The following is a 10528-nucleotide window of genomic DNA, read 5'->3' on the forward strand; positions in this document are numbered from 1 at the left end:
AAAATTAAAGGTACATTTGTGACTGAAAATTATAGCATTTTGAAGCAAATTTACAGTTAACGGTAAAGCAGTGGAGAAAAAAATGTATACTAGGTGATATACCATATAATTAGCATATTCTTAGTAGGAGAATATTGTCAAACAGCTTTTGTAAATAGTTACCCTAGGATGTAAGTCCTTAGTAGGAATTACTGAAGTTGATATTACTATTTAAAATTAGCTATTAGATTACACTTTACAATATATTCATACAAGATGCCTGAGAAGGACAGGGAGCCCAAAAGCATGAGATCATGAGAAAGAGAAGTAAAGCATAGCAGGGATCTTGCAGCCTTTGGTGGAACAGTTCAGGAGACACAGACTTTCACTCAATCCTTCTCTTATGTCCTTATAATTATAGGGAAAAAGAAAACTTGATTTTTAAATTGAATGGCTTTTTTCTCTCCTGGCTTAAGGAACAGGGAGCTCATGAGGTAAAATATATCTCCTTTTGTAAATAATTACTTTGATGTTAGGTAGTTGAAACATTATTGCAAATTTTGTAGTATGATTGTGGCTGCTGTTCTGAAACCCATGTCTATTCTATCATCCGCGATCTCTGCTTATGTACAAAAATTGAAACAATTTCTATTTCTGATTGCAGAAACGGGTGGATATTTTTTATTATACCTCTAGCACTTGGCGCGCTCCTCCCCTCTAGAACAGGCGTGTGTATCTGTTAATAAAACAAAATAAAGATGTGATGTTACTCATCATCCTTGAAACTATGGCTAGTAGACACAGCGCTGCTCTTGACTGGGATGCCTCTAATACATGGTGGGTCCCCAGCAGTCAACAAGTGAAAGCAAGTGGTGAAAGCATTGGTGCAAAGTGAAACAGGAACGGCTCATGTGAACTTGTGCGACCTTGTACAATCAAATATGATGCGGCTAAGACTTTAAATAGACTGTGCTTAACTTTAAATAATGTTACAGAAAAGGGGAAATCTGTTTGTGACTAGGGCTTAAGATCTTTACTTACAGCTGAGTATTGAGGGGGCTGAGATGTGTGCTGGTTGTTCGCTGAGGAAGTGGTACCTGAAGGCCTTAAACAACGTTTATCTGTAAAAGAGGAAGAAAAAGCAAGCCTGAGTAATTCAGCAATACTATGTTTTAAGAGGAGGAGGTTTTAATGTTCAAAATGTGTTTTTCAGATCAGATCTTGCCATTTTTATAGCCTTTTAATTTTTCCCTTTTCAGAATTTCCCCATTATTTCAGTAGCTGTATTGAGGACATAAGCGTGACCCTGGTAATAGCTTGACGGTTAACCTCCTCACTGGGGTTAAAAAAAAAAAAAAGCCTTCATAAGCTGATACACAGTTTAGGGAGACATTTGACCTGAACTGTGAATAGATTAGTGAATTTGTTTTTTTCATCTGAACCTTTGTTCTTGGCAACGCCGTTGTGGTGTTCCAGTTTTGTGAGGGGCGGGGGGGTAGTTTTCTCTCTAGAGAGCTTTTTAATTTTCACTTTAGCTTTTAATAAATACTGCATCCATGGCCATCTAAAAGAAATGCACAGGTTGTACACTAGCATGGGTTTTCGAGTCATTAATTTTATATCTCAAGGGCATTGTTATTTGTCTAGGAAAGATGGCAAAATGGGATGTTAGCATCGAGTTTTGCCTTTTTGAAATACATTTTCAGACCTTTCCTCGCTCTTGTATCCTGCCATGTTATAGTTAGTGGGCATAGCACACAGGCAAAAAGCAGCTTTTTATTTAATGTGTTTTCTCTGAAATCACAAAACAAAAATGGGGTCTTTTTGGTATTTCAGGACAGTCTTACATAAACAACAAAACATGCTGACTGAAAGTCTTCACTACTAACCAAGATAAAAACAGTATTTGGAATTTATTTCAGATTTCCAAATAAAATATGCAGACGAGTCTTTGGAACGTAACGTAGAATATCTGGATGTTCAGACTGATTGTGATCTGCTCACACGCTGCTAAATTTACTCAAATTAAAAGCCATCTATTTGTTTAGACATCAAACTAACTCCCACAAAAATCAGTAGAAAAATCTTTGCTTACTTTGATGTGAACTGATGCAAGCTTTCATACATATATTGATCTTGTATTTTCAGATCTCTTTGGTTTCCAGCTTCCATTCTTCCTCATCTAGGATTTCCCCCCAGTTTTTTAATGATTTAAATCCTCCACGGAGTGTTTATAATGGCTTTGAGCAATGGAGAGCCAGGATGATATTTCACTTCCGTAAATGGGATATTAATTGGCTATGTATGTTTGGGCATTAAATGTGACTTAGAATGGCTTTAGTAAACCAAAACTTGATTAATGCAGCTATCTTGCAAGGTTAAGAATGCCTGAGAAATACACTCCAAGTAATTGCTTATTATTCCTATTGAAAGTGGCAGAGAATGCCCTTAAAAAGAACGCTACATTTCTTCATCTGCACATTATCATCTGGAGGAAGGTTTCGTGTGTTTTTTTAATATGTTTTTCATCTTAAAGGGTTCTAGGCCTAAATAGTAGTGCGCTTTTCTGAAATGGTTGTGGTTTTGATCAGTCAGTTTTTTGCACATTCCAGGTGGGATGGGATCATAGAATTTCTCCCATGAAGGTAATATTAAAATTACAAAAGCAGCATGTGATTATGAATTTAACATAATCGAGTGGAAATAAGGATAATTGTTGAATATGAAGATGCAGACAAAGCTCTTCTCTTGCTCCTGCCCACCAGTGTTTTATTTTTCAGTTGAACCATTTCATTTTAAAAAATATCTGGATTGAAACCCCCAAGTCTGTACTGTTTGTATTTACCTCTGGGTTTGGCTCACTTTCCACAGACAGCAAAATTTACCTGCATATTCAGATTCTTGTAGAGGTTTGGCAGGAAGGATTCTCAAAGCATGGATGGCCTCCAGAGTGGAAGAACTTACAATCTCATAATCACCTTCTTCCTCCTCAGGTACCTTGGAGGAAGATTGTAGATCACTCTTGCCCTTCATTGTCAAATCTTTGTTCTGGATAGAAGAATAGATACACAGATAATACAAATAAATTTAAGTTTGAGATTAATTTCAGATTTGGAAATATTTGGTTACTAGAACCAGACTATTTGGGGAAATTTTCTGATGCAAATTGAATCCTTGGAAAGTAGTTGAGCAAGGCTTTTGAGGATCCAAATTTTTGACTTAGATTCATAAAATAGCTATTTGGGAGACAGTTTAGGTCTCTCTCTGAATTTGGCCCATCACCACTCTTGACACGAGTGTGCTTAATTTTATGATCATTGCAGACATTTGAAATGGTGCCTTTCATTATAATCACAAAATGGTTCGGGTTGGAAGGGACCTCAAAGATCATCTGGTTCCAACCCCCCTGCCCTGGGCAGGGACACAGTCCACTAGAACATGTTGCTCAAAGCCTCATCCAACCTGGCCTTGAACACCTCCAGGGATGGGGCATGTGGTATTTGTATTGTACTGACTGTTTAAATATGTCACTTGCAAGAATATATTACCTAGCTCATCACAAATGTCATGCTTTAAAATAAAAACATGCACTGTTTTTGAAAATTTGTGCTAGCAAGCGTGCAGTCCACATGAACGCGACAGCAAGTACGTATTGAACAGTGGAGTCCACAGAAATGTGGTGCTGGGAGTGACTCAGGATATCTCTGGATGCGTCTACATGCTTGTACTAGGTTTGCTCAAGATTATTTTCTGGAGTCCTGCTCCACCCTTCATACTCACTGTTTACATGCTGGAACATAACTGCTGGCTTCCTTCAGGAGGAGACGTGCACAAATAGTGCAGAGCTGAGATTACTGCCGAGTGAACTCAGCTGGGGGCAGCCAGTAGCTTTCTAAGTTATATTTTGCTCCTAGAGAGAGCACAGGTGCATCCACACACTTGGATCTTTCCTGATGTTTGTTTTAATCTCTTCTTGAACTCTAGTAATGGGGAATCAATAGCTTCCTGAGGTGTCTTCTTCCACTAGTTAACTGTCCTTTCAGTTCATGCTTTTTCTCTTGAGTGCTACAAATTAAACCAGTTTGTTTTACCCTCCAAGGACGCTTAAAAAAAAATTGATTACTATCCACTTTATTTCAACCTTTATTATGTTTAATGCCTATAACTATATTTCCTTTTAGTCTTCTCACTAAGCAAGTATAATTCTGTAAAGCTTTCCCGAGTTGTCAACCAACTTAAAAGACTTTGAACCTCGTATCCCCAGTGTTACTTACCTGTGAACTCTCTCCAGATTGTACACATCTTTATTAAAACATCAAGCAGACCTCCAAGAAGTGTTCTTGACAGTACATTTGGGGTGAAGTTTGCCTTTTTATAACTAACTGTAAATAAAAAAAAAAACCCACCACACCCTAGATGGACCCCTGCAGGATACATGGGTTTGCAGGCTCTTCTGCTGCATAAGCAGACTACTATCAACTAGGCTGAGGGTGGATACTTTTTCAATCAATTCTGCAAACACTTCACATGTTTTCATCTAGACCAGGTTTCTACTTCTGAGACTGTCTTCTGGGAAATGTCAAAGACCTAACAAAAACCAAGATATACCATGTATACCCTTTTCTTTCTCCCCGTTACAGTTGTATTTCTGACAGGAAAGAAATTACTTTGGCTTGATGAGTTGAAGAGATGTTCTTCATGTAGAAATGTTTTACATAATCAGACTTATTATTTCCAAAAGATGCTTTCAGACTGACTTTGTTTAATAGTCTCTCCAGGTATCCAATGAACCTCAGGATCTGCTTGCTTTCTTGTAAGAAATTGAGGTTACCGGTGTTCTTTTCCATTGCTTTAGGAACTCAGGATTCCTTGGAGGGTTCCCAAAGATAATCAATTAATGTCTCAGAAATTACTTCAAATACATTCCTAAGTGCTTTAGCATAAGTAAATATTCTCCTGGCTGTCCTTGCCCTGTTCTACTCTGCATTATTACTGCCTTCTGGTTGGTATTAATTCCATATAGCGTCTGACTGTAATCAACCTTTCTATGAAACCTGAAGCAGCCAAAGTATTGATTGCATCAGCCTTCTTTAGTCATCCTTTACTTGTTCAAATTGCTTATTAAGCAGTAGACCTGTGCTTTCTTTTAATCTTTCTCTGACTTGTTAAGGTATTTGCAGTCTTTTCTTATATACCTGAGCTGAAATTCAAAACCAGCTTTCAGATACAAATGGGAAGACACTGAAATGTGTACTGCTAGCTTTTCAGCTTTCATTTGCACTGGTTACATATTAAACCTTGAGGTTCATGACTTCCGTACTTGTTCAGCTTGACTTCTGTTATTTTCACATGATTTTATGATAAAGGTGCATTTTTAGATTCAGACCATAAATAGAGACTTGACTAGTGGGTGAGTCACTTCTCTAATCTAGCTCCCACTAAAACAAAGCAAAATTTCTTATATATACTTCAAAATTCTCATGTTTTATTTTGCATTAACAACCAGCGAGATTATGTTTTCCGTTACCAGTGTTATAGCCAAGATGATATAAACACACATCAAGAAGGGGGGGGGGGGGGGGGGAAGTTTTTAGGAAGAACATTGTGATACTTACAAAATGGTAGGTGTTAGCAGGAAGAGTCCTTCTGTTTTCTGTATGAAATGGAGAAAAAATGTCAGCAGGTGTCATTCTGTAGAAAATGATACAATAACTAATAGCTTATATAAAGGAATAAAAATCTGTCAACAGCACAGTATTTTACAGATACTAAAACAAAGGAGATGAAGCAAATCCACCCGTGAGTTTGTTGACCTATGCAGTGCATAAGGAAGTAGCTGCGTGGAAATGGGATGCGCAACCACTAGCATGTCTAAGCACGCCCACAGAAAATACTCAGAGAAGGATGTGCTTCAGCTCCTCTCTCTCTTCTGAATTTTGATGCTTGGTGCAGAACTGTAAGGGCTCACCCTGGTGAGCTTGGGGATCCTGGCCTGGAAATCCCTCTTCTGAATAGAAATATATTGTGTTCCTTTAGCGGCAGAAGAGAATCTGACCTCCTGCTTTCAGACTGAACTGGAAAATGAGTTGTGCTGATGTCTTTTCTGTAGTAGCACAGCACTTGCCCAGGGAATTGGAGTCCTGGTTTCAGCTTGAGAAGTTCCAAATTCATGTTTCCCAAAACCGAGGACGCTCCAACTACCAGGCTATAAACTCTTCTAGGCAGTGGCTGGTCTGCCCATGGAACGTGTCTTATGGAGAGCATGAGTTACAGGGCCAAAGAGCTGGTGGACAGGAGAGTGTGTTTACTTGAGAAAAGACTCACAAGTTCTTCCCTTAACCTGATTTGCACATTTAATCCAGTGACTGTTTAATGCAAAACAGCCGTGGTTTGTCCTTGCCCAGTACATGCTCCTGTTCTGGGCTCCTGAAGCAATCCTTGCTTAGGCTGCCTGTAGCCTTGCAAATCTTGCGTCTGTGGCTACAGAATAGCCTGATTTCAAAAGCAGAGGATGAAGTTCCTTCTATTAAGCCTAACCTATGACGTATGATTACAGCACTCTCTAATGCTTAGGAGGAAGGGAGAATTGTGGACTGAAACCCTTTTACGCCAAGGAGAGAGTTGAAACCAGACCCAGTTCTTGCCCAGGTGTTGTACCCTGTGCAAGTATGTGAAAGATGGGCAGCAGCCCACAACCCTCCCTTCCAGCAGTGTTCTGAAGGAAGCCAGTCTTCACCTTAACAGTCTCTTTACATTTGCCACTATTCTTAAGTTCTGAATACTGCATGAGCCTGGTATTGCAGAGTTTTGTATACCCCAGCAGATGGCATTGAATGTTCATTTATTACATAGTACTTTTATCTCTCCTCCAAGCATCATTCACGGGGTGGGGGGGGAGGGAGAGTTATTCATGCAAACTAGTTGTCTGGTTTTCTCTTTAGATATGCCGGTGCAGATCAGGAGAAAACCCAGTTAAATCAATACTATTACCGAGGGAGATGAGAGGATAATGAGCTGGTACCGATACAATAATGAAAAAAGGCAATCAGTGTCTTAAATTGTAGCCTTTTTACTTCTGTTAGTTTAAAAAATGCTCATTCTATCTTCCACAATAAGAAGTGAATAACAGTGGTAAACATCATGCATTTCATGGCTTGATGCTAAAAGGAGACTGTTTGACACAAGTCTTTGGGGTGATTTATTGCTATCCAACATTGGTTTACAATTTGGTGTCCGGGTTAGTTTATTCTGTTACACCGTGATCACCAGAGTCTGGAGGAACTCCAGCCCTCCCTCTCCTTTGCTTCTAACGCCTCCTTTGCACAGCGCGTGTGAAGGGAGAGGCAGCGTTGCCGCTCTCCTGCGGGCATTCCCTTTACATAAGGTGAATGCCCAAATATTTGCTCTGCGCTAGCTGAGGGCTGCAAACCAGCCAGAATCTGCTCCTCCTGTAATTTAAGAATGACATTTTGGTAGTGAAGATGAATATTTCATTCTGTCAGCTATGCTGCACATATGGGGCCTTCAGAATGAGAAGTGCTGCGTGCCATCCGGGTGGTGGAAGACGGTCAAAGAGGCTCACTGCTTGGGGGAAGACTGTTTCTGATATTTACTATATATATCACCCTGGAACATCCAGTTTCCTGGCTTCTGTTGCACTGGCTGTTGTACAGGGATGAAAGAGGGCAGAATCTTTGTGCCAGGTAGTTGCAATTAGCTGGACCTTCTGGCATCAATTTCACTGCAAGCTAAAGACCTACGGCTGGCAAGAGTCAGAGTCTTCTCAAGCTATAGGGACCGATCATATTTTATTCAGTCTGAAAATTTTTTTGATGCTTTACTACATCCTCTGTCAAATTAATAAATGGAGTATATCATATATAACAATAGTAAGGTGTTACATTTCTACGGTATACGCGTGGGTGTGCTTCTGCCAGTTGACAGAGAATGCCTGATGTCAAAGGACAAAAGGGAAGAAATTAATTTCTCTTTAATGTGCGCAGGAATATAATTGCGTGCATTTTGTGGCAACCTCGCCTGCTTTTCATAGTGACCTAAAAAAAGTCTGTTCAAAAGGGTGACAGGTTAACAATTTGTACATGAAAACCCAAGATCAGAAATGTAGCCCTTCTTTAAATACAAAAGCAGGAGGTAAATCTGTTCCCACTGACTTCCGTGAGCCTGTGAACACACAGTGGTTTTTCAGTCACTGTTTGTGGTGTTTCAGCCAGTGACAGAAAGCGATAAAGTATTGTGGGTTATATTTTAATAAACCTTGTGATCCTGACAGGGTGTCTCCTAACCACTTCAATACAAAAAAATGAGGCTGGAAATGCTGCAAGGAAGAACCTGCATAGCAGTTTTCAGAGTCACTTTTTTCTGTCTGGTACAAATGCAGGGTGCAAAAACTTGTCCTGTTAAGTATATTGGCATCTACCTCCAGCCTCTAGAGGGGTTAGGCGAGACAAGTAGAAGCTTCTTGAATTGCATAGGTTTCATTCCCAAACCAAGCAAAAGACCAGGCAGGCTTCGCTTCAGAGAATGTGAAAAAGGCACGTGAATAAATGCCAGTGTTGGTGAGCTTTTGTGATATGGCCAGCTATCCTTAGAGAATAAAAGACTTGCAATAAAATGATAGCCTGCTGCATTGTATTTTTCCAGAACTGCTTTTTCCAGCCATAAATATAAATCTTCTGTATTACATTGATATTGAATGTATTTAAGCAAACTTCACATAACACAATAAACATATGGTATACTAAATAAATTTATCTGGATAGTTGTGCCCTTATTTAGTATGTTTTGCATTAAATATCTCTTAGCTCAGCTACAGTTGTGAAATGCGGTATCATTTTTCCACTGACTTAAGTAGGAGCAGTGTTTTGCTTATGTGAAACCAATGTGATTTAAAAACATGCTCACTACTGATCATAATCTGTCATGGAATTGGATTTAGAGATCCTATGTCATTGTCCCATTGTTTTGGAACAGCAAACAGTAAAAAGAGGGGAATCCTTCATGAGTAGTAGCAGAGGAAAAAGGAAAGTTCCTTAGTTGCTTTCTAGAAGCCATCAGCCAACGTACTGTTTTCAGTACATCCTCCGACAAGAGGATGATTTATTGATGGCTTTTTGTAGTGTATAACATCACAAAGCCAACATCTTTTTTGGGCACTATGGAAGTAAACACCCTTTTGCTTTATTCATGAGTGGGTACACAATTTCCAATTAGTGTATATACATTTCTTTTCCTATTTTCTTACAATTAATTTTAATTTTTACAACGTTCTGATCCTTTATGCCTTGCATGTTACAAACTGTGACTTGGAGTAATAAGTATGGTAAGAAGACATGCTATAGTATTTCCTTTTTCAGTACTGAGAGAATTTTACCTTTTGGATGTATATCCAGATTCATTACTGCACATATGTTTGGGCAAGATCTAAAGACATAAAAAAAGAAAAAAAAAAACAATCCACTTTAATATTAGAAATTGCCATTGTTCTGTGAAACTTCTCAAAGAGTCTAGCTTAACAGAATGAGTGAAAGCTGCAAGGATATTAATTAAATTTAAAAAATGATTTGGCAGATTTGGAAATTCAACAATCTTGGGTCAATCCTTAGATTTTTGTTTATTTACAGCTCCAAGTTTGGTGCCGTTACAGAGAGCTCTACTCATTTTACAAACGTTCATTTTAGACATAAATATTGTAACAGCCTTATTGATGCTTTAGCATATTCAATATATTGTCCGAGGGATGAATTTGCTTAGGGAGATAGGAACTAAACCTCTCTTTTAGCGTGCAGCTGTGCCACTGCACATGGCTTCCTTCCCATTCTGCCAGCCAGCAGAATAAGTACAACAATTTCCCCTAGTCCTAATATGGTATTCTTCCAGCCTGTTATTACTCAGCCATAGGGAATATATGAGATATAGTGAGTGTGGAGGAAACACATAAATGGGTTTTGACTTTGGTGTCCTCGATGATGGTTGTCTCGCCATCACCCTCTTTACTCACTGGACCTTAGCCCTGTATCAGCCTGTCCAGCGACATTTGTGCATTGTTGCAGTAGCGGTACTTAGTATTCAGAAACAACAAGAAGAAATATTTTACAATCATGTGGCCAGGGATCACGTTAGGACTGCATTAATCCACACTTCTTTTATCTAGTACCTAAGGATCCACCCTTGGAATTGCCCAAAGTTTGTGAAATACCAACACAAATTTTTGAGTTTCAACTGCCCCACTCTCAGAATTACAAGATAATTTAGGTTAGCAGCAGCTTTTGAACAAAGAGTGAAGCTCAGTGGTTTCCTGTTCAGTGAGCGGGCTGTAAACCACACTGGAGTCATCTGGTCTTTCACTGTCTGATGCTTAGAGCATGGACACATCAATAATAAAACTCTTATTGATGTTACTTATTAGTGCTTTGAAAAGTAATTTATTTACTTACTTGTTTTTTGGCAAAGTTGTCTTCCTGCCGTTTGAATCTGCTGGGCGATGTACTATCGTCTTCCTGTTAGCTCTGACACAATTGAACAAAGCTTA

At 39.0% G+C, this 10528-nt stretch overlaps 1 protein-coding gene across 4 annotated transcripts in view; it reads right to left on the reverse strand.

Moving 5' to 3' along the window:
* Positions 1 to 9529, reverse strand: part of CLNK (cytokine dependent hematopoietic cell linker) — a 46173-nt gene extending 36644 nt beyond the window's left edge. For 3 of the 4 annotated variants that reach the window (XM_074587602.1, XM_074587603.1, XM_074587600.1), the window contains exons 1-4: positions 5595 to 5816; positions 2865 to 3027; positions 1021 to 1100; positions 670 to 715 (exon numbers count right to left, since the gene is read on the reverse strand). In XM_074587602.1, the coding sequence (XP_074443703.1) occupies positions 670 to 715; positions 1021 to 1100; positions 2865 to 3027; positions 5595 to 5669 (364 nt within the window). In that variant the 5' untranslated portion in view covers positions 5670 to 5816. Of the gene's footprint in view, positions 1 to 669; positions 716 to 1020; positions 1101 to 2864; positions 3028 to 5594; positions 5817 to 9370 lie in introns of those variants that run through there. The other variant, XM_074587601.1, reaches the window with a different exon arrangement.
* Between the last annotated feature and the right edge of the window lie 999 nt (positions 9530 to 10528).

This window comes from Larus michahellis, chromosome 5 (genome assembly GCF_964199755.1).
Source record: "Larus michahellis chromosome 5, bLarMic1.1, whole genome shotgun sequence".
Classification (NCBI taxonomy): Eukaryota; Metazoa; Chordata; class Aves; order Charadriiformes; family Laridae; genus Larus; species Larus michahellis.